At 41.3% G+C, this 23,823-nt stretch overlaps 1 protein-coding gene across 2 annotated transcripts; it reads right to left on the minus strand.

The window, feature by feature from the left end:
• PTGR1 (prostaglandin reductase 1) lies at positions 1-23,360 on the minus strand. 2 transcript variants are annotated; one of them, XM_060690414.2, is made up of 11 exons: positions 22,956-23,339; positions 21,641-21,766; positions 17,332-17,447; positions 15,761-15,806; positions 11,789-11,848; positions 10,659-10,826; positions 10,238-10,355; positions 7,320-7,475; positions 5,260-5,365; positions 1,113-1,231; positions 1-376 (listed from the first exon to the last, which is right to left on the minus strand). In XM_060690414.2, the coding sequence occupies exons 3-11, from the start codon at positions 17,435-17,437 to the stop codon at positions 266-268; spliced, it is 990 nt and encodes a 329-aa protein (XP_060546397.2). In that variant the 5' UTR covers positions 17,438-17,447; positions 21,641-21,766; positions 22,956-23,339; the 3' UTR covers positions 1-265. The 2 variants fall into 2 exon arrangements, with proteins under 2 accessions (XP_060546397.2, XP_060546396.2); XM_060690413.2 differs by lacking the exon at positions 21,641-21,766 and having other exon boundaries at positions 22,956-23,360.
• Positions 23,361-23,823: the final 463 nt, after the last annotated feature.

Genomic DNA, 23,823 nt, shown 5'->3' on the forward strand with positions numbered 1-23,823 from the left:
TTCGGTTTTTCAGACTGCTTCTTTTATTCAAACTGGATAACCTATTGAAAACAGAATATAACAAATCTTCTAAGAGGCATTTGTTTCTTTTGTCCTCAGACTTCCCATGATAATCCTGATGTTCTGTGGTTTTGGCTGCACTTGAGGCATGCTGGAGTGGCATAGTGGATTAGCCTAATCTTGGATCATGCTTGGCAAGAAGACAAGTCAGTCCATAAGGAAGTGCAGATACAATGATTTATTTACAAGCCAAACAGAGTGCTTTTTATACCTCTACTACTGCCTTTCCAAAGTTGTCTCCTTTGAGCATTCCCATAAACGCAGCTGGCATGTTTTCGAAACCCTTGGTGATGTCCTCGCGGAATTTAATTTTCCCCTGTGCGAAAAATGAAACATTCAAATGTATGCAGTTCTCCCTTGGGATTTAAAATCTAAAAATAAGTTTCTGCTCAAAATAGCAAGGGACGAGACAAAAGGAAAGCATTACACGTGTGTTTTAGAGACATACCCACAGCCGCACATTACACTGGAGTACATGTAGGTCTATTCCTGAATATATTCGAGAATAAAAATAATGAGCAATACTCACAATAACTCCTGCATGTTTTTTCTGTCTGCAGAGAAATTCAATTTTTTTTTACTAATGGTTCTGTGGGCATAGCTTGGTGGGCGTGGTGTGGCTTGGTGGGCGTGGTTTTGTGGGCATGGCAGGGGAAGGATACTGCAAAATCTACCGGTTCTCCAGAACCTGCTGGATTTCACCCCTGCTGCAGACCAAAGTCTTTCCTTGGCCAAGTAGCGTGGCAAAGGGAAGCAAGTGTAATATGTAGTTTTGAGGTGGGTTGGACTTGGCTAAGGGAGACCCAGGTTCTGTAGTCAATCACAGAACTGACTAATTAGCCCAGCCAATCTCAAAGGGTTGAACTTGCTATAAAATGAGGACAGAGAATTCCTGTGGCATGCTACCTTGGGCTCCCAAGGAAAAGGTGAGATATCAAAGTCTTTTTCCTTTGGATTATACACAAGGAGATGGAGGGAGGGACAGAGAAAGAGAGAGAGGGAGAGGGAGAGAGAGAGAGAGAGAGAGAGAGACTTTTTTACTATCAGCTTACCTCTTGAACCCATTTCAGTATTGCATTTATCCCTTCATCTCTCCTATTGTCCCAACGTGTGACTAGAAAACCTTCCATATACAACTGTTTCGTGATCATGGGGACCTGAACAAATGGGCCTAGAAGAAAGTTCAGAGAAGAAGAAGTTAAGAAGGTTTGTTCTGTCACAGCATATCTCCAGAAGTGGTGCCACAAACTTTCCTAACTTACCCAAAGCTTACCCAACATTGCATATGTCATGTTTCCTAGTTTCTGCCCATTCTGGCCAACGTAACATGATTTTGTCAAATTTTTGCAAGTGAAATTGTATTGAGCCTCCACAACTGAAGCATAAAACTAAGTGTGTCTCTTTCCAAATACGACCAAACGTGCCAATAAAACATCAGCAAGATTGCCCATCAAAGCCATCCTTTGTTTTGTGATCCAAGGCTGCTCATGAACTAGATCTAGGCTGATTTTCTTGTTCAAATACAGCCAATTTTGGTTTAGGCTGTAAAGTGAGGTCAAGAAAACAGCAGTGTTAAAAGTTATGCAAGAATCATTGGAATGAATTTTTCTGAACGAGACAACAGTGGCTTGGTCACATTTTATCAAACTCAGCTGCATGATTTTGCTGTTCTACTTGCATTGGTTGTTTGTCTCATCCCTGTGAACATATGACTTGCTGTGCCATTTTTGTATAGCAGGTGACAAGTGTTTTAATGAAAACAGTGACATCTCACATATCTGTTTCACAGCTCTCTCATCTTATCTCACTCTTTACCAATACACTGATGTTTTTCTCATACTTAAACTGGCCCATTGAATGTTTGCCTCAAACAGAAACAGCTACAGGTAGACTATGTTTGCAGTATACAGGTAGTCCTTGACTTACAACAGTTCATTTAGTGACCATTTGAAGTTACAACGGCATTGAAAAAAGTGACATGTCCATTTTTCACACTTACAATCAGGCACTTGGCAACTGATTCATATTTATTTTATTTATTTACTTATTTATTATATTTCTATACCGCCTTTCTCCCATAGGACTCAAGGCGGTGTACAGTCAAGAAAAATATAGACACACAAACATCATAAAATTGCTAATTAAAATTATTACTTAGTTTGGTCAATCAAATAAAACCCAGAATTAGATAACATTTAAAAAATCATTCACATGTTCATATATTTAGCCCCGTCTGTTGGAACATCAGGGTCTTGAGGGCACAGCGGAAAGCACGGAGATCAGGGATATTCCGTATCTCCGGGGGCAGTTCATTCAAAAGGGCTGGAGCCCCCACAGATAAGGCCCTCTCCCTGGGAGTCGCCAGTCGACATAATTTGACTGACGGTACCCTGAGTAGTCCCTCCCTGTGAGAACGAACTGGTCGGTGGGAGGCTATTGGTGGCAAAAGACAGTCTCGTAGGTACCCAGGTCCTAAGCCATGGAGCGCTTTAAAGGCGATAACTAACATTTATGACTGTTGCAGTGTCCTGGGGTCTCCTTTTGCGACCTTCTGACAAGCAAAGTCAACGGGGAAGCCAGATTCACTTAACAACCAGGTTACTAATTGAACAACTGCAGTGATTCACTTAACAACTGTGGCAAGAAAGTTCGTAACATGGGAGGGGGGGAAACTTAGCTTTCACAACTGCCTCACTTAGCAACAGAAATTTTAGGTTCAATTGTGGTCGTAGGCTGAGGACTACCTGTATATACTTCAGGACGTCTTTTCATTGAGACCTTGTTAAAAACTGGACTGAGCAAAAAATAATATGGCAAGGAAGGCATTGAACTGAAAGCAGGAAGATTTTAAGATTGTCTTAAGCGGGAAGATCTAATGTCTAGTCCACATTCAGCTACAGCATATCATTGGGTGTGAGGGAGTCAATCATTCTCTCTTAGCCCAATCCATCTCATGTGGTTGTTGGGGAGGAAAATTAGAAATGGGAATGCAGAGTATGCTGCCTTGAGCTCCTAAAAGAAAATACAGGATATAACTCTGATAAACAACAAAAAGCCATATTTTCCATCCCACATTTTATCTATCTAGATCTAACTCTTAAAACGGCCACTGTTGGTGGTATGTATTTATGAGGAAGCATTGGCATTTTGGTACAAATGAAATAATTGGAGAGTGGGAGATGGACTTGCATACAGAAGTCACTGTATCTCTTGCCTTCTAAAAGTGTAAAACATTCATTTCAGTCTTGTGCTCTAGCTGGGGAAAGGCTGGTCTAGTTACCACCTGTAACCAAGTTTCTTTAAATGGTTTGAAAGCAGCGGTATAAGATTTCCGCTGTTATTAAAAATAGCTCAGAACACTATTCTGCTGCTATTTCTGCTTCCTATAAATCCTAAATATTGGTTGGAGTTACCAAGTCTTCAGAGGTGGTCCTTCCTAACTGGATGCAATTGGGTTTAAACAACTAATCAAAAATCAAAACTTCTTTATGGCTTGTTGTAACTTCTACAAGGAATTACTGTATGGTGAAAACGATGTAGTATCTCAACCAGATTATTGAGCAATTAAACTTTCCTGGCTGTACCTGGCAGAAAATCAAAATTAAAAGAGTCATTTGAAATGGTAGCTGACCAGATGCATCTCCTTAGCTCATTAGAAAGTTCAAGAGGACAGACATAATTAGGGACTGAATACCAAGGGACCAGTTTTATATAGGTATCACAGATCTTTCTTGAAGAATATACAACTTTGGTCTCAGCAGGTAAAAGCACCAAACAAATCTTATCTGAGATTGGGGGATAAGCAGGATCAGTTTGGGTTAAAACCTGAATGGGAGACCATCAAAAATCCCACGATGGTCAGTTGGAATGCAAAGTTGAAAAGGCATCCAGGCAGACAATAGCTTTCAGTTTTGTTGGTAACAAAATGATAAACACCACTGTGTCATAGTCACAAGTCACAATTAACATAAGGAAATGTTCAGCTTTTAAAATGCTACTATCTAGTGTTTCCTAATAATCATTTACTTTTCCATAACTTCATGAGACTTTAGAGAAAGATATTTAAGTCCTTTGATTTTTATTGACTCTGGTTCTCAGAACCTTCTACACAAAATGGGTGGTTTGGTTTTTGGCTCAGCGTTGTGTGACTCTGGTGGGTTATTGAACAAACCAGATCCAAGTAATCACTTCATGACTGGCCTCTAGTGGCCTGCGATGATTTGCATCACTTATTAAATTTCAAATATGCAAGTTCACAGTTGTTGTTGCCACACAGTCAGGTTACCCTGAATGAATTCTATTTCAAAATAAAGATTTTTTTGTTGAAAGAAAGAAAAAGAAAGAGAGAGAGAGAGAGAAAGAAAGGAGGGAGGGAGGGAGGGAAGGAAGGAAGGAAGGAGAGAGAGAGAAAGAAAGAAAAAGAGAGAGAGAAAGGAGGGAAGGAGGGAGGGAGGGAAGGAAGGAGAGAAAGAAAGAGAGAAAGAAAAAGAAAAAGAAAAAGAAAGGAAGGAAGGAAGGAAAGAAGGAAAGAAGAGGGAGGGAGGAGAGAGAGAAGGAAGGAAAAAGGAAGGAAGGAAGGGGAGAAAGAAAGGAAGGAAGGAAGGAAAGAGAAAAAAAGAAGGAAAAAAGAAAAGAAAAGAAAAGAAAAGAAAAGAAAAGAAAGATCTATCCTTGGTATCCTGTCTATATTAGCTAAGTATGTATTTAAATTATATTATATATATACTTATACATTTAAATTTAAAACACTGTTGTATTATTGTCTCTACGCTGAAATAATTTGGAGGTCACCTTATATACAGTATTTGTTTGTTGTATTTTTTGCCACTTTTTAATCTGTCCTGTTATTCCCCTGCTTTTTCCCCCTTTAGTTTGTATTTAATGTTTGATTTTGAACCTTAATAACAATATTTGTAAGAAACAAGAGAAGAAAAGGGAGAAGATAGAGAAGGAGGAAGAGGAAGGAGGAGGAGCAGGAAGAGGAGGAAAAGGAAGGAGAAGAAAGAGAAGAAAAAAAGGGAGAAGGGAGAGAAGGAGGAAAAGGAAGGAGAAGGAAGGAGAAGGAGGGGAGGGGGAGGAAGGGAAGAAAAGGCTGAGGAGGAAGGAGGAAGGAAGAGGAGAAGAAGAAGAAAAGAAGACGGAGAAGGGGAAGAAGAAGATTAAAGCAAACAGCATGCAGAAAGAAAAATAGATTTGTACCTTTTTTGAGCTGGGTGTCATTATACAAGGAGATAGCACCACACACCGCAATTCTCCCAAATGTGTTCATTTGCTCCAAAACAACGCTGGAAAATTCTCCTCCCACCTGGTGGAGACAAAGACAACACAACATTTGCCGAGACTAAAATACTCCACAGAGGAGGGATATTGTTGACTGATCTACATGGAATTATTTTGAAAGAGCTCAACTAATACCCATAATCTGTTCTTAGAAACAGAGATCACAGGAAAGAAATGCAGGGTTTTGCTTTGGGAATTTCAGGCACTTAAACATCTCCCAAAAGGAGGAAACAGGAGGTCACATCTAATACTATGGTGGTGAATTTTCAGTTCTGCCACAAGTTTCCCTTCCCCTTTTCTTTTTGGCAAGTCTGCCTAAAACTGCTCCCCATAAACTGCTAACCCAGCAGGTGAGTTCTGGAAGCCCAGAATAGGCTGAAAAAGAGAAGAGGAATTTGAGCTGCCAGTGAATTTCCTTCTGCTGGATAGAAATAATCATATATAATCATGAGGGGGGGAGCGGGATTACCCCTGAGAATGAATAAAGATACAAGCTGTTACGAGTAAGCGAGGGGGGGGTCTTCTCTGTGCACTTGTGACTACGTATGTCAACTCCATCTGAATCACAGGATCAAGTGGTGGCGCAGTGGTTAGAATGCAGTACTGCAGGCTGACTGCAATTTGGCAGTTCGAATTTCACCAGGATCAAGGTTGACTCAGCCTTCCATCCTTCTGAGGTGGGTAAAATGAAGACCCAGATGGTTGGGGGAAATATGCTGACTCTGTAAATCGCTTAGAGAGGGTTGCAAAAGCACTGTGAAGCGGTACATAAGTCTAAGTGCTATTGCTATCTATTTTTCAAGTTTGAAACAATTTTTTGAGTTTGAAATAGTCACACAAAAACTGTCAAAGGTCAAATACTTTGGGAATAGTAAAATCAACCCTTTTTGAACACAAAACAATCATTTGGGGCTTCAATTGTATCAAATTCAAAACAGTTAAACGCACATCCCAACAATCTAAATGATTCAACCAGAAAAACAACAACTTTTTTTAGTTAGGAAAGAAGAAAAACCAAACAATTAATCAAATTTAAAGTAAGGCAATCCTTTAAGACTCAAGAGTATGCAGGTAGTCCTTGACTAATAGCAATTCGTTTAGTGACTGCTCAAAGTTACAGCGGCACTGAATAAAATGATTTATGATCATTTTTCACAGTTACAACTTTTGCAGCATCCCCAGTCATGTGAGGGACCCGGTTTGTGGGGGCAATAAGCTGACTTTGTATAAAAAAAGAACACCGCTTTGGGGGGGGGGACGAAAGCCCTACTAAGCAGGTATATCAGCAGGTCTGATGGGGGGGGTTTTAAGGGTTAAATTTTAAATTTTTAGATTTTAGATTTTATTTTGCATTGTGGCTTGTGTTTTTATTATTGTCAGCCACCCTGAGTCCATTGGGAGATAGGGTGGCATATAAGCCGAATAAAATAAAATAAATAAATAAAATAAATATACAAAAGTATGAAGGCTATTGCTTAACGCATTGTAAGCCGCCCTGAGTCTCTGGAAAAGGGCGGCATATAAATCGAACCAATAAATAAATAAATAAATAAATTGACAAATGCCACCTCTGGCTGGCAACAGAGTGGGGTGGAATGGAGATTTTGTAATATCCTTGCCCCAGGAGTGGGGAGGGAATGGGGATTTTGCAGTATCCTTCCCCTAGAGTGGGGTGGAAATGGAGATTTTGGAGTATCCTTCCCCTGCCACGCCCACCAAGCCATACCACGCCCACCAAGCCACGCCCACAAAACCGGTAGTAAAAAAAATTGGATTTCATCACTGCCCTGAATGCAAGGAAAGAGAGAGGTGTCCCAAAATATAAAAAAGCCTGACTTGGGGACTGCAGGAGAGACTTAAAGATGAATGGCTGCTTTTCTTTGCCTGGGCCAAAGCAGCTTTCAACACAGGGAGTTCCTTAGATCAGCTTCCCTTCCTATCTTAGACCAGTTCAAAGCTGAGCTCCGTCTTGTACGTACGTTATCAAAATAGCAGTCGTAGCCGTCAGGGGAAGCGTCCCTCAGGGCCTGCTCCAGGGATTTCACCGTCTTATAGTTAAAGACTTCGTCAAAGCCAAGCTCCTTAAGGTAATCCAATTTTTTATCGGAACCCGCAGTGCCGACCACTTTACAACCCTGCCGGTTAAAAAAAAATAACAATGAGGACCAGGTTCCTTGGCAAGGCTATGCAAGTTTGTTCACAAACCATCTTCAACAGATAGTGATGACAGGCAGGCAAAGATGGACAGGAGAGATTGGATTAGATTCACGGGATTAAATTGATTAGAGATAGCTGGGGAGGGGGGTGAGAGAAAGAGCAAGAGAGAGAAACTTTACCATAGTATAAGCCAATTCAAAAAGAATGAGTTAGCAAGTAAAAACTAAAATAACACCCAAGAATTATAATTCCGGTGTGGTCAAGGCGTGACATACAGTAAAACAAAAAGCCATGTTAGCAGAAATAAAATCCCATTGATCACATAGAGAGTATCGTGGCTGTAGGGCACAAAACCAAGAATGACATGTTGCAATTCTGCCAAGCTGAATTCTTTTCTCAGGCCTGGAAGCCATCTTTTTCGTTGGGCCTTCAGGCCTGCCATATTTACTACTGTGGGAAACAGGGAGGGGGGATTGTATGGAGCCAGGGTTTTATATAGTCATAACAACATTCCATTCTCAGAAAGTCAAGGTCATCTTGCCCTGCACCTGGACAGTTGGAACTGGGAGGCATCTCCAGTTGGGACGGTATTTGGATTGGACTATGTGATGGACATGTGGGTGTTGGGCAGGGACTTGAACTTTCTTTTGGGCGGGGACAACCTGGAAGCTTTCAGATTCGGGTTTCCCCAGATGTGCCAATATGAAATCTCTAATAAAATGTAACTTTGAGGAAATTCAAGCTTCGGAGTTTTCTTTTGTTGGAGGTGTTACTTGGAAGCCTGACATCTTTATTGTTTCACACCTATAGAAAAAGCCTGCCAGACTGAGGGTTCTGTTTTCTGCACCTCCAATATACTCTGTGAACTATTAGGGAGAATCTGTCTTCACCCTCTTTCTCTGACACATAATGTCTGGGTTGAGTTGCCTCTTACTCCTCTGGAATGCAACCCCTCCCTCCTGGGAATCACTACGTTCCATCACAGTGACACTTAAAAGAATAACACCAACTTTTTATGGAAGAAGCTTCCACAGATAATCTAATTACTTAATTAGAATAAAAACACAGCTAAATGAAATTTGTCCACTGGAGCAAAACACAGCAAAGCCATATAGAATAAAAATAGGTTGGTAGTGCTAAAAGGCATATCTGCCTCTATGGGAGAGAGTGTATTGAAGAGATACTATGGATGGAACAAGTGTTACCTGACACAATTGAGACTAAGTTGAAAATAATTTTTGAAACAACAAGGTGCAAGAATGACATAGAAAAAGATGTTACACTGGACATACAAAAGACACCAGATGATGTCTTAATAATCAAAATAGATAATCAAAGTGAATTTACAAAAGAAGTGTCAGCGCTTCAACGCTGGCATAGAGAGCAGAGGAGAGAGAGATAAGCTCTGAACTTTTGCCTGCTAAATCCCTTTGAAGTCGGGTTGTCGTAGAAATGAGGAGGGGGGACATTCCTGGGAAATGACGAGACAAGAAGTCTGAAGAATGACTTGGAAGATAGCCAATGAGAAGCAGAGATTTGGGGATCGGAAAGGGAGGGATTGGGGGGCAAAAGGTCAGTCTTGTCCGCATCGAGTCATGATCCGGTGGCTGTGCTCAATTAAAGAAAAGATTTCCTTAAAGATTGGCAGTTTGGAAATTCATTTACTTTGAGATAGCATCGATGTCTGACAAGAAGCTTATTAAAGTTTTGCAGAATTTTATAGAAAGGGACAAAGAAAAGAAGAATCATGTTCTAAGACAGGGCTGTCAAACTCCCAGCTTCCGAACCGGATGCATCACACGCTGGCCACGCCTACGCCCGATTTAGCAAGGGGAAAAGAAGTCCTGATACGTCATGTGACACCGCCGTGACGATGTGAGTTTGACATCCCTGTTCTAGGACATTATCTGAAAGGACTGAAGATCAAAAGTGTTGAAGCAAAAGGAAGGAATATGAAGGAATTTTGTTTATGTAATCAAAGTTAAAATGGATGTTATCTCTGGTAATCATTAATGGACCTTTGCTAACCTCAAGGCCAAAATGATGAGATTTTGTAGATTTGTTTATAAATAAGAGATGGGATATTGAGAAGAGATCATTGATTATTGAAGGGATCATTGATATTGAAGGGACATTGAGAAGAGATGGTTGTGGTGTAAGAGAAGGTGATAAGTTTCTAAAATTGTTTATACTTATCTTGAAATAGGAAAATCACTTATGTAGTTCTTATTATATTTTTGATTTTTTGTTTTTCATATTGTTTTCTGCATCTTCAATTTTCTCTTTTTTCTTTTGTATTAGTTTCTATTGTTGTAAATTGTAACCTTTAATAACGATTAAAAAGAGTACTTTTCTGGATGCAAAGAATGAACATAAAGCATAGACATCCTATAGAAGCCACAGTGATATCCCCAAAACATTATATAAATGAGAATAATGTAATTGGCATAAGTCACATCATAATGTTTTGATGTGAAGGTTATACAGTGTAGTTGGGATCAATGAGTGATGCTATCATGAGATGTGTGATGTCATGTATCATATCCCCCATCCCATGACTAAATGGGCATGTTGCAAATGAGGTATTTATGTGCAGAATCTTCTCTGCAGTATCAATCAATCAAAGCACATGGAGGTAAATAGACCAGAGATAAGCAAACCAGAGCTTTCATAATTCTTGTCCATAATTCTTGTCCATTGATCAGCCTGTTGGAAATTGAAGTCCAAAACATTCACTTACCTTAATTTTAGCAATCTGCCCAACCACATTGCCCACAGCACCAGCTGCTGAATTAACTAGGACCGTATCTCCTGGTTTGGGCCTGCAGAGCTCAAGTAGGCCAAAATAGGCAGTAAGACTGCAAGGAAAAGGAATTAAAAGCTTGTGTAATTAAACACTGACACCATGACATGTCCAAAACATAAAAATCAAATAGGACTCAAATACAAACATTCACCACTAATGGGAATAACCTGGTTACATGCAAAGAATGTCTTTAAAAGCACCACAGAAGAAGGTGACATTCCTCAACTTTGAGGGCTAGTAAACATAATGGGAATTTTGAAATAATACAAGCTCAAGTCCCATGTAGCAGAATTCTAAGACTGGGTTACAATCCATCACATCACCTCCATCAAGTACATGATTAGGATACACTTACCCTGGCATGCCAATTGTTCCAAGAGCCAATGACCTTGGAAGACTTTCTGGCCAATTTGGAGGCAGTTGTAATAGATTTTTGCCATTGGAAATAAAATGTGTTGTCCAGCCCAAATTTGCCACAACAAAAGTTCCTACAGGAAATGAAGGATTTCTGCTTTCCAAAATCCTTTGAAAAGAACACAGGTACCTCGTTATACTAGTCAACAAAGAAACTTGCAAACAAATTGCAAACATAACCAGTTCTTAATAATTCTTTCTAAACATCTATGAAGGAGCAGTGTAACTCACAATCTGACACTAAACCATCGCAGGGAAATTTTGATGTTGAGAGTGCTATGAGACCATTCTGGCCGTATTTCAAAGCATTCCTATTATTCTGTAAAGTCCTGAATAGCTTTGAAATATCTAAAACAGCATTTCCTTCCATCATTTGAGAAGAGGCCCCAGAAGAGAAGCCAGTCATCATCCCTGAATTGGAATATTTTCAATATCAAGTGAAGAACTTTTCATGCATTCGGAACTTGATTTTATTACATTTATTGTGCTGGGAACCATTCCCCCCCCGCCCCCGAATCTTTTGTTAATGTTTTTTCAGGTATCCTTGGAACAACTCCAACAATACAGCTTGCTTTACTGCATTTGAATATTCTTAATTATGCATTTGTTTTCTTCAATCCGGACAAAACCATGAAGTCTATCAAATTGGCAGGCTTTACTGACTGTGTATTATTTACTATTCTTTATATTGAAGCCTTAATGAGGACCTTGTGCAATTTCTTTGATTCATTTCACACTTGTTTCCAACAGAAAACAGATACAAATGTGGCAGGGGTGGGTTCTATTTACTTTTACTACTGGTTCGCATCGGAAGCGTGTGCGCTTCTGTGCATGCATAGAAGCTTCTGTGCATGTGCAGATCACCTATGATGATGTCCAGGTCGGTGGGCGGAGCCTCCTGCCGGTTTTTATACCGGTTCTTGCAAACTGGTCTGAACCAGGGGCAACCCACCACTGAAATATGGGTGTTGTTTTACTTTTCGTTTTATTGCCCAATGCCCAATAACTTCACCTGTAAGAAAGGAAGACCAGCAGCTGGTGGAACAGGAAATAAATCAAGGTAGATCTTACCTTGCAACCTGAGACCCTATCATAGTGTCCCCTTCCTTCATCATTCTCTTACTGTATACTCTGCAAAACAAAAACAAAGCAAAGTCAATGTATGCATTTTTGTTTAAAGATATAAAGTAGTGGCCAAAATTGTGGAAATCTTTTGGGAAAAGTGTATTTTTTTAAGTTTGATGGCTAATAACACCACTTTTTTTTTTGGAGTTTCAAGATAATCATATTCCACTGTGGGAATGGCTTGAGAACAGCCCAGACCTTAACCCATTTGAAAATCTATGGAGCCAACTAAAGAAACTTGTTAGTCAGAAGCGACCCAGTAATAAAACCCAGTTAATAGAAGCAATCATTCAATCTTGGTTTCACATTAGAACAGCTGCAAAACTAAAAGACTTGGTTCACCCCATGGGAAGACATTGTAAGGCTGTAATTCATGCTAAAGGTTACCCAACTAAGTATTAACTGATGTCATAATTTTTGTATATCTCCCTTTTTTCTATGGTGATAATTTTTGTATATCTCGTTTTTTTCTACGTGTTTCAGTTTTTTTCTTTATACTTTAACTGCTATTCTAATAGCAAATCCTTCATAAACGTTATTGCATTACATTCTTGGTTTAATTATTTTTCTATTGATATATAATTTTACGGTACTCCTCCAAAAAAAGGTGGTGTTATTAGCTAGTTTTAGAAAATACTCTTTTCTCAAAGGGTTTCCACAATTTTGGCCACTACTGTACATGGGGCCAATTAATGACTGGCATGATTGACAGGCTTAATTCACGTTAGGGCCGAGGGACATAAATGTGATTTAACTCGGATTCACGTCAAATTCATTTCACAATGAAGGTAGGGCAGAGCCTGGTTTTTATGACATGTTTTGTATCCGGCAGCATAAGCCACTTCTTGTGGCAACTTTTTATTTAGGTCACATGAAAATACATAATTAGACATTAATACAACAAATTCAAATTTGGAGAGGGAGTTATTCTTTCAGGACACAATGTAGGTACCTGTTTGCACTACATCAAAAGCCTTTTGGTGTGTTCAGACAATGATTAAATGCTCTATTCTCCAGACCATGAGAAACAACAAAAATATGCCAATATAATTTGCTTTGGCTAGAACAGCAGGCTTAGCCATCCATCATATCTAATAATAGCATTTCTTTCTTGTATTTGGGGTGATAGCAATTATTCTCTTAAGGAAGTCCAGATGGACTTGGGCCAAAGCCCATTGCAGCAAACAAGTGCTATCTATCCTATCTCTGCTTGCATGGGAATATGATGATCCAGAGGAGCAGAAGTAATTATACTGACCTATTGTCCAACCTACACACACACACCAGAATCAGATGTCCCGATCTACTTCTTAAGAGCCGTTATGGTGAACCTATGGCACGCCATATCAGTGGGCACGCGAGCTCAGCTCCAGTGGAACCGGAAGTTGGCAAACGGGCCGTTTTCGGCCTCCGGAGAGCCTGGGAGGAGGGAGGCTGTTTTTGTCCTCCCCAGACTCCTAGAAAGGCTCTGGAGTCTGGGGAAAGCAAAAAACGGGCCTACCGTGCCATCGCGTGCCAGGAGTAGGGGAAGCGGGGTGTGTGTGTGTGTCACCCGTGCATGTGCGGGAGCAAGGTGCATAAAATTATGGGGTGTGCGCACACACACGCGCGCGCAACACCCCCCCCCCCCCGGTCCTGGCATACGATGGCAAAAACGTTAACCATCACTGGCTTACAGCTATTCTAAGCAACTAAACACACACACACATATACATACATTCATACATATATGCGTGTTTAGTTGCTTAGAATCGCTCTAAGCAGTAGATCAGGACATCAAATTCTGGTGTAACATGAAGAGAAGGGCTGGTCAAACTGCAGAGAAGTCTACTTTATACTCAGTAATGATGATGGCTTACTTGCAAGTGTTAGAAAAAGGAATAGATCAAGGCCTATCTAAAATGATTGGCTTGCCAGATTAATGTAGAAACAAAGGGATCTGCCTACAAGCAGGGGTGAAATTCAGCAGAGATGAACCGGTAGCAGAAATTTTGAGTAGTTCAGAGAACCAGCAAATACCACCTCTGCTGGCCCCAGAGTGGGGTGGGAATGGAAAGTTTGTAATATCCTTCCCCAGGAGTGGGGAGAGAATGGGGATTTTGTAGTATCCTTACCCTGCCATGCAGGGATGGGTTCAAATTTTTTTTACTACTGGTTCTGTGGGCGTGGCTTATTTTGTGGGGGTGGTTTGATGGTCATGTGATAATTCTTTAGGATTTAGCAGAGGTACTGGTCTACCAGGCTTTTAACTGCTTGCAGAACTGTACCAGTCTACCCATTTGTTCTTGGAGTGTCCTGGTCTACCCATTTGTTTTTTGACCGTCCCGGTCTATCACCACACTGCCTTTTAACACTGATCAGCTGTAGGGCAGCCCTTTGAAGCCCTGTGGCAAGAGTTTAAACAGTTTTTTTCCTTCTAGCCATCAGCTGGGAGTCGGGAGGCAGCGAATAGATTGGGGGCGGGGCCAAATAAAAGATAAGAATAACGCGGACGGGGCGGGAGGGCCCAGCTCCCAAACAAAGAGAACCGATTCGGTGACATCATATCGTCACCGCTACCAGCTTGGCCAAACCGGGCCAAACTGGGAGGAACCCATCACTGCTGCCATGCCCACCAAGCCACGCCCACAGAAAAAGTAAAGGTAAAGGTTCCCCTCGCACATTTGTTCTAGTCATTCCCGACTCTAGGGGGCGGTGCTCATCTCTGTTTCAAAGGCGAAGAGCCAGCGCTGTCCAAAGAAGTCACCGTGGTCATGTGGCTGGCATGACTAAATGCCAAAGGCACACAGAACACTGTTACCTTCCCACCAAAGGTGGTCCCTATTTTTCTACTTGCATTTTTTTACGTGCTTTCGAACTGCTAGGTTGGCAGAAGCTGGAACAAGTAACAGGAGCTGACCCCATTATGTGGCACTAGGTATTCGAACCACAGAACTGCTGACCTTTCGATCGACAAGCTCAGCATCTTAGCCACTGAGCCATCACTCAGTGGCTCAAAAGGCTGTTGAGAGATGGCTAAATAATTGGTAAATTAGGAGAAAGGTCAATTGGTTCTGTGGGGGGGAGAAATTTGGGTGTCCTCCTAGACTCAAAGCTAAGATTAGAGCAACATCTGACAGCTGTGGCTACGGGGATCTTTGCACAGGTTCGCCTGGTGCACCAATTGTGACCCTACTTGGATCGGGAGGCTCTCTTCACAGTCACTCATGCCCTTGTCACCTCATGGTTAGATTATTGCAATGTGCTCTACATGGGGCTACCCTTGAAAAGTGTTCGGAGACTGCAGTTGGTCCAGAACGCAGCCGCGCGAGCCGTCGTGGGTGCACCTAGTTACACCCACATTACACAAATTCTCTGCGAGCTGCACTGGCTCCCTATTGGTCTCCGGTCACAATTCAAGGTGTTGGTTATTACCTTTAAAGCCCTACATGGCTCAGGGCCAGGTTATCTTCGAGACCACCTTCTGCCGCATAGCTCCCAGTGACCGGTAAGATCCCACAGAGTTGGTCTCCTCCGGGTCCCGTCAACTAAACAATGCCGGCTGGTGGGCCCGCGGGGGAGGGCCTTCTCTGTGGCTGCTCCAGCTTTCTGGAACCAGTTACCTCCTCAGGTCCGGACCATCCACACCCTATTGGTCTTCCAAAAAGCGGTGAAGACCTGGCTTTTCCGGCAGGCCTGGGGCCGTTAATCTCGCTCTTGTGATCTGGCGAGATCCGGCCATGAATGGTGTGAACGAGTTTTTAATGTTTTTAATTTTTCAATGTTTTTTTATAATGATTTTTTAAAATATATTGTGAACCGCCCTTTGTCTTCGGAGAGGGGCAGCATATAAATTTAATTAATTAAATTAATTAAATTAAATGTCAGAATAAACTGGGGTTTTAGTATTGAAACACAAAGTCAAACAAACAGTAGTACCTCATATAGGGGTCAACACTGAGAAACACACTTTCAAGCAGCATCTCTGAAACACAGAAGAAAAGATTATGAAAGATCAAGCTAATACACTACTGGAGAGAGAACTACCGTTTGATTATCTTCTGTTTTTTTTTAAAAGAAACCAGGAAGGAGTGGACAGAAAACCGGAGAAGTGCATTAGTCTGGAAATGCAAACTATGTGCATGAGGGAAAGAGTTTATCCGATGCCATTTTACCAATTATACAAAATCTGTAGTTTTATACTATGTTTCTGTTAAAATTCTTATTGTTATATGCGTTAAGAGAAAATAAGTAAGAAATGGAAATACATTATACCAATAAAGAAGTGGGAATAGCAAGGAATTACACATTTCAAAATATTTGTTTTATTTGTTTATTCATTCAATTTAGAGGACTGGGATGGAGAGCAAAAAAACCTAGAAATTTTGGAGTTGGATGAATAGATAATAAAGCATGTTCGACAGCGTTCTTTTCATCTAAGTTGTGTAATGCTTTCCTCAATTAATTTTTCTGGCCAAATTATGTAAGAGCAGGTCACTTCAAAAACGTATTTTCTAAATTCAGCAACTCAACACTGAAAAAAGTCTTTCATTTTATATAGTCATATCCAAACATTCTTGGTCCATGATTTAATTAATCAGCTTTCAATGATACAGTTTCTCACTTTCCAATCTTGACTTCATTTGTACTGTTTCCACATTGTTGTGGTCAGTACACAGCCTATGTGGCTGGTGGCTGATTCGGACAGCGAGGAGGCTGGTGAGGTGCTGTGCCAGCAGCCTGTGCAGCTGGCACTCGAGTCGGACAATGAGGAGGCTGAAGAGGATGTGGTGCCAGAGGCGGGGATTCAGCCAGGGCCTTCAGAACCTCCAGAAGCTCCCTTAAGTGAAGAGGACGAAGAGGAGGAGCCTCTTCTCAATGCACGGGCACACAGAGTTGCCAAAAGGCAGGAGTGGCTCCTCAGGAGGAGGTCTCCTCAAGAGTAAGGCTTGGGGCTCATTGGCCACTCCCTTAGCCTATTTAAGGAGGAATGCTGACTGAAGCAATTTGCAGAGAACAACCGTTCACTCCCCTTCGTGCCTTGAACTTAGTTCTCTGTAAATTGCTTCTGGGCTTTCTGCCAACCATACTAAGATTAAGATTATCTATTCTTTGGATTCTTGCAGGCTGTTAAGAAAGTTAATTAACAGTCTTTGTTTGAAAAACTGATTTTATTTTAGTAAACTAAGGTTTGTACAGACTTTGTGTGTACTGCGTTCTTTGGGGTCCGTAGCTGGGGCAGAACACACATTCATTTGTGAACTTTAAAAAAAAAAGTCACTAGTCATATATTAATTTTCAGGATTTATCTTCTGCCCCCTAAATTAATATCTTTGAAGGCACTTCTCATAATGCAATTTCTCAAAGCAATTTCTTAGTGTAATATATTGAATATTTTCTGCAAGATATGCTTGGGGCAGGAATCATCATTTTAAAAAAAAACAGTAGGACAAAGGTTGTTGACATGGGGAACAAGTAATACAAATACACAATCAAATGATTCCTCTTACCTCCATCGTTTAGATCTGGTAGGTTTATCTCTATTAATTCAAAGTCACTCTGCTTAGGAAGCCCTTCAAAATGCTTCTTCAGAATCCAAGTCTTTGCCCTCATCATTGTCCACAACCTGAATGATTAAATAAGAATTTGGCAACTTTAAAGCAATGGCAATAGCACTAAGATTTATGTACCACTTCACAGTGCTTTACAGCTTTCTCTAAGAGGTTTACGGGGTCAGCATCTTGTCCCCAACAATCGGGCTCCTCATTTTACCAAGCTCGAAAGAACAGAAAGCTGAGTCAACCTTGAGCCAGAGAGAATCGAATTGCAGGCAGTGGGCAGAGTCAGCCTGCAATACTGCATTCTAACCCTGCACCACCATGGCTTTTGCCTTTCCTTTAGTGCAGTGATTTCCTGAAGTTTAGATTCCGAAGAATTATTTTTCTCCTGGCCAAAGCTGGCAATACCTTTCACTTAGAAACTGAGAAAATCCCAGATTTGTTTTATTAGTTCTAGAACAATAGATGTCCTCAATGTAGGCAAAAAACAATCCAATTCATAACACATGCCCTTCCTTATTCAGACATAACAATAAAGAGAATCTTTTCCAAAAAAAGATATGTAGTCTCTTTGCACTTGCCAGTGGTAGTATCGAATCCCATTGCTCCCAGTGATTTCCCAGCCTGTTCATAAGGAGGATAAGCAATGACAATTCTAATATTACTTTAAACTAGGGGTGAAATGCTCCCGGTTCGGACCGGATCTTTTAGTCCTTCATAGATTGGACGCAAAAGCTTTAGATAAGCTTTAGATAAGGCAAGGACTGATATTATATCCCCGGGTTTAGGAGCACCAGCTTTAGTTACACTATTTTTTAAAAATTGCATTTTATTTTTGCAGAAAGATCCCAAACTCTTAGGTAAACTAGACCAGAGGGAAGAAAAAAGATGCAAGCCAACTCCTGTATTTTAAGGAGCTTTTAATAGCAAATGTTCTTCGCTTTTAAAAAATTTCAAACCTTAAATTACAAAATAACTTAGATGGACAAATAATGACCCTCCCTACATTGTTAGGTTGGAACTTAAATCATGCCTAGCCTATTTGTAGTGTTGGGGTCCACAGGAGACCAAGTCAGGCAGAGAACGGGGCTACTAACTCACTTTAAATAGACAACTCCAACATGAAATGCCTCCCTCCTTGCTTTTTTGGGCTTGGCTATGGGTGGGGAATCAGATTATATATGTGGCAATATTTGCAGATTTCTTAACTTGCACATATAAGTTATGAACACCTGGGAACACAATACAGACTTAGTCATTACACCTTACGCAAGGAGTGATTAGGTTCATCCCAGTGGTGAAAGCCAATTTTTTTTACTAATGGTTCTGTGGGTGTGGCTTGGTGGCTGTGGCAGAAGGATACTGCAAAATCCCCATTCCCACCCCACTCTGGGGGCCAGCCAGAGGAGGTATTTGCCAGTTCTCCAAACTACTCAAAATTTCTGCTGCCAGTTCTCCAAACTGCTCAAACTTTCCACTACCAGTTCTCCAGAACCTGTCAGAATCTGCTGGATTTCACCCGTTTCATCCAGAAGACCTGAAAAGTGAGGTCTTGGACTGAGGAGGCAAAGCTAAAGCTACAGGCTTGCCTTGACTGCACTGATTGGAATGTTTTCGAAGATACCTCTGCAGACTTGGATGAACTCCCAGATACTTTAACGTCATATGTCAGTTTTTGTGAAGACCTATGTGTGCCAACCAGAAACCTGTGAATATGCAATAACAACAAACCTTGGTTCACAGCTAAACCTAAGCAGCTATGTCGTCCCAAAGAGGAAGCCTACAGAAAATTCTGTACAATCAGGCCAGAAATGTATTAACAAGGGAGATCAGGGCAGCAAAAAGAAGCTACTCTGAAAAGCTAAGGAATCAGTTCTCAACAAACGAACCAGCAAACATGTGGAAAACTCTTTAAAATATCATCGAATACAGCAAACCTCCTTCCCATGCTGAAGGACATCGACAACCGGCAGATGACCTGAATGTGTTTTACTGTAGGTTTGAGAGGAAACTACTGCTACCTATCTCCACAAATGTAAGTCCTCGACTTACAACAATTCGCTTAGTGACCGTTCAAGTTACAGCAGCACTGAAAAAAGTAATTTACGACCACATTTCACACGTATGACCGTCGCAGCATCCTCATGGTCATGTGATTTACATTCGGATGCTTGACAACTGACTCACATTTATGACAGTTGCAGTGTCCCAGGGTCATGCGATCACCTTTTGTGACTTTCTGACAGGCAAAGACAATGGGGAAACCAGATTCACTCAACAACCATGTTACTAACTTAACAATAGCAGTGATTCACTTAACAACTGTAGCAAGTAACGTTGTAAAATGGGGCAAAACTCACTAAGTAAATTTCTCACTTAGCGACATAAATTTTGGGCTCAGTTGTGCTCATGAATTGAGGACTACTTGTATACAGTTAGAGCTGATAAAATGAAAAGCTCAAGTACATTTAATCCCATGCTTGCATGTATATTAGTGACAGCCTCAGAAACATTAGTCCCTGGTGGTTAGTAAGGCTCAACAGAGACTTCATTTCCTCAGAATCCTGCGGAAAAATCAGGTGGAACAACGGCTGATGAATTCTTTCTATCGGTCTACGACAGAAAGTGTCCTCACATACTGTGTGGACAGTATGGTATGCTGGTCTAACAGCTGCGGACATGAAGGCACTACAGAGAGTGATCAATTCGGCACAAGAAACCATCGGTTGCCCTCTAAAACCACTAGATTACATTGCCAGGTTTCGCTGCTTTAGCAGAGTAAGGAAGATACTTGGGGATGATTCACACCCTGGGCAGTGTCTCTTTTCACTTCTACCATTGGGCAGAAGACATCAAAGCATAGGCAGCCAGCCAAAAGGTTTAAAAACTGCTTCTACCCAAGGGCTATCAAAACTCTTAAACACAATCACAATCACTCCACGAACATACAGAAACGTATGACTAGTCTTTCTTCCCCAATTACTTGTATAGATATTACTCTACTTGTATAGGTATTATTCTCTATACTATTTACCGTATTTTTCATAGTATAAGACACAGTTTCCCCCTCCCCCCTAAAAGAGGGTGGAAATGTTGGTGCATCTTATACCCCAAATACAGCCATTTTTGGCATCCTGAAACCCCGCCCCTTGTGTCCTGTTTTTACCAAAAACAAGCCCGTTTTTCCCAAAAATGGGATGTACAGAGGGCTTGGGAGGCCTGCAGAGTGCTCCTGGGGGCCGGGGAGGCAAAAACATGACACGTGGGGGGTTTGGGAGGCCAAAAACAGGCCCGTTTTTTGCAAAAACAGGGGTGTTTTTGCCCTCCCCAGTCCCCAGGAACACTTTGCAGGCCTTCGAAATCCTCTGCAGACTCCATTTTTGGGAAAAATGGGCCCGTTTTTGGCCTCCCAAACCCCCGTGTCCTTTTTTCGTCCTCCCCAGCCCCCAGGAGCCTCCCAAGCCCTCTGCAGGCCTCGTTTTTGCGAAAAACAGGACGCGCAGTGGGTTTGGGAGGCCTGCAGAGTGCTCATGGGGGCCAAGGAGGGAAAAACCTTTTTTTTTCTTGTATATCTCTTCGAAATTTTGGTGCATCTTATACTCCGGTGCGTCTTATAGTCTGAAAAATACGGGTATGTTGTTTTGTATTTTCTGTTATGGATTGCACCAGGGAGGCTAAACCAATTTTGTTGTATATATTATGTACAATGACAATAAAAGCTATCCTATCCTATCCTATTAGTTCATTGTCTGATTTTTCTTCAAAGCATATGAAATCTCTGGGCAATATATTCATATGACTGCATGCGACTCCATGCCCAACATTGTTTTCCAGCACATGAAAAGTCACTTTGATGAAGAGAAATTAGAGAGAAATAAGGTGGTGGAGCTCACATGAAACAGTTCCTCCATGAGTAACTCCAAGTGTGTTAAGTCACGTCATAAATCATGATTTGAACATAACCATGTTAATAGAAATATGTTTTTTTTTAAATTTAGATTAGCATTCTGTGACCACAGCTATGTTTTTTTTGTACTCATGGCTTAGTGTGATTTGTGAATCAAGCGAATTTGTGGCATACTCAATGAACCATGGTTAATCTACAGTCTATTTTATTTTATTCAAAAAGTTAAAATACAATTCTTTTTTTTTTTAAAGTTAAAAATCAAAAGTTAATCTGCAGTTTACTATAATATGCAAACTCAACGTTAATTTCCACAGTTATTTCTCCTAGATTTTGTTCCTTTTAATACTTGCTTACCTTTTTCCAGTTTAGGTTGCAATCCTATATCCAACTCCCATAAGGGTCAGCCCCCTCTGAATTCAGTGGGACTTTAATGAAATCTTTTTTAAGGCCTTTCATCTTGAAACATACTCTGTTGTGGGACTGAAATGAAGCAAACTGGCATCACCAGGTATAATGACTTAGAAATTGCTCCCTAATTTAAAAGTTCATGTGATTTTCCCACTGCAATACTGCATTGGCCTTTATTTTCATAGTGCAGGTAATTGGTTTTCAAACTCCCCCCACCTCCATACATACATTTTTGAGCATTTCTATCCATCACTTGACCCCAACCTTTGATAAATTTACCTCCTGCATTTCAGTTACTTAGCCAGACATATTTAATCCGACATATTAGCCCGACATATTTAAAATGAGCCTTGGTGGTGCAGCGGACTAAAGTGCTGTTAAGTAGCACTTAGCTGCCAACTGCCTGCAATTACTACGAGTTCAAATCTCACCAGGCTCAAGGTTGACTCAGCCTTCCATCCTTCCGAGATAGATAAAATGAGGACCCGGATTGTGGGGGCAATAAGATGACTTTGTATAAAAAAGAACACCGCTTAGGGGGGGGCCGAAACCCCTACTAAGCAGGTATATACAAAAGTATGAAGGCTATTGCTTAACGCACTGTAAGCCGCCTTGAGTCTCTGGAAAAGGGCGGCATATAAATCGAACCAATAAATAAATAAAATAAAATAAAATAATCACCTGCCACAGGACTTCCCAAATGAAAGCAATATCGTCTGTCAGAATTAGTGTAGGATCTCTTGCTCGGGGTGGGGGTTGGACTAGATGACCTACAAGGTCCCTTCCAACTCTGTTAATCTGTATAATCTCGCTAATAATGATAGTGATTCCATTACAAATAAATATGCAGGGCAGCATCGCTCTGAAACCGCGTGGCGCCTTTACCCTAAATTTCTGCATAAATTTCCAAACTCTGAAAAGAGCAGTGTGTGTGTGGGTGTGTGGGTGTGTAAATACCTACATGAATCGGCCAATCATTTGTTCTACAAAACAGCCACGAAACTGTTTCCGAGTCCTCTCGGGCGACAAACCCAGACTTTTGATTTCTGCCGTTATTTTTTTTTTAAAAAACCTACCCCGATCTTCTTAACACGGGTAGCGTGCAAAACCCAAATGCAACGAAAGATCGCCTGTCTCTGCCTGGGCTGAGGGTTGGACTAGATGACCTACAGGTTCCCTTCCCGTTCTGTTAATCTGAGGATTTCTATTGCTCCAGTCCGCCGCTCACCCGGATCCCCGACAGCCCAATCGACTCACTCACCTGCGCGGCAGCCCGAAACAAATCCTATTGCGCAAATTCCCGAAGCGAATCGCTTCCTTCTCCTTTCGGTCGACTGCTCGGATTTTGGAGACGAGTTGGCTGACAGCCGTTTAAATTCTTGTATAACCTCTTCTTCGCAAAGCCGCCCGTTAAAGCGATCCAATTACCAACCTGCTGGGAGAGGCACGGCTCTATAGTTACTAGAGTCTAGTTAGTAGCTTGTTTGCTTCCCGGCCCCTTTTGCAGACGGGTGTGTTCTGCCATCGCCCCACATCCTTTTAAAGATTAACCGCCTTTGGAGTCAAGATCGGCTTTAGAGATTAAGGGAGGTTGTAAAGTTGTTGAGACCTTTGAAGCATGTTCTCGAGATCGACGTTAGAGATTAAGGGAGCCTTGGAAATGTTTATGGGACCTTGGAAACACGTTTTCTCGAAAGCAACTACAAGCCCTGAGGCGTTTGGAAGCGATCCCATACCTTTAAGGTCACAAACATGCCCATAGATCACTCCTATGCGCCTCGGTAGAACGGCTGCTGGCTTCAACTTCTTAAAAAGATTTCTACCTGAAAAAATAATATTTGTAATAGAAAAATTACAAAAATTAAAAAAGAAAAATTATGGGCGACCTGATAGCAGAATTCCAGGATTTGAAGGCTGCCACAAAGAAGAGGGGGTCAAATTATTCTCCAAAGCACCTGAAGGGAGGACAAGAAGCAATGGGTGGAAACTAATCGAGGAGAGAAGCAACCTGGAATTGAGGAGAAACTTCCTAACAGTGAGGGCAATTAAACAGTGGAACAGCTTGCCTTCAGAAATCATGAGTGCTCCATCAGTCACTGGGCAGTTACTTATCTGAAATAGTATAGTTT

Source organism: Pantherophis guttatus, chromosome 2 (genome assembly GCF_059756535.1).
Source record: "Pantherophis guttatus breed Tessera chromosome 2, ASM5975653v1, whole genome shotgun sequence".
Taxonomy (NCBI): Eukaryota; Metazoa; Chordata; class Lepidosauria; order Squamata; family Colubridae; genus Pantherophis; species Pantherophis guttatus.

Excerpts from the sequence above, each read along its gene's own strand:
- PTGR1 (XM_060690413.2), bottom strand. The coding sequence starts at position 17,437 with ATGATGAGGGCAAAGACTTGGATTCTGAAGAAGCATTTTGAAGGGCTT. Across the intron at positions 1,232-5,259 it reads TGACACCCAGCTCAAAAAAG|GCCCATTTGTTCAGGTCCCC; the intron begins GTACAAATCTAT and ends ACTTTCTTCTAG. Across the intron at positions 377-1,112 it reads TACTGAAATGGGTTCAAGAG|GGGAAAATTAAATTCCGCGA; the intron begins GTAAGCTGATAG and ends TTTTTCGCACAG.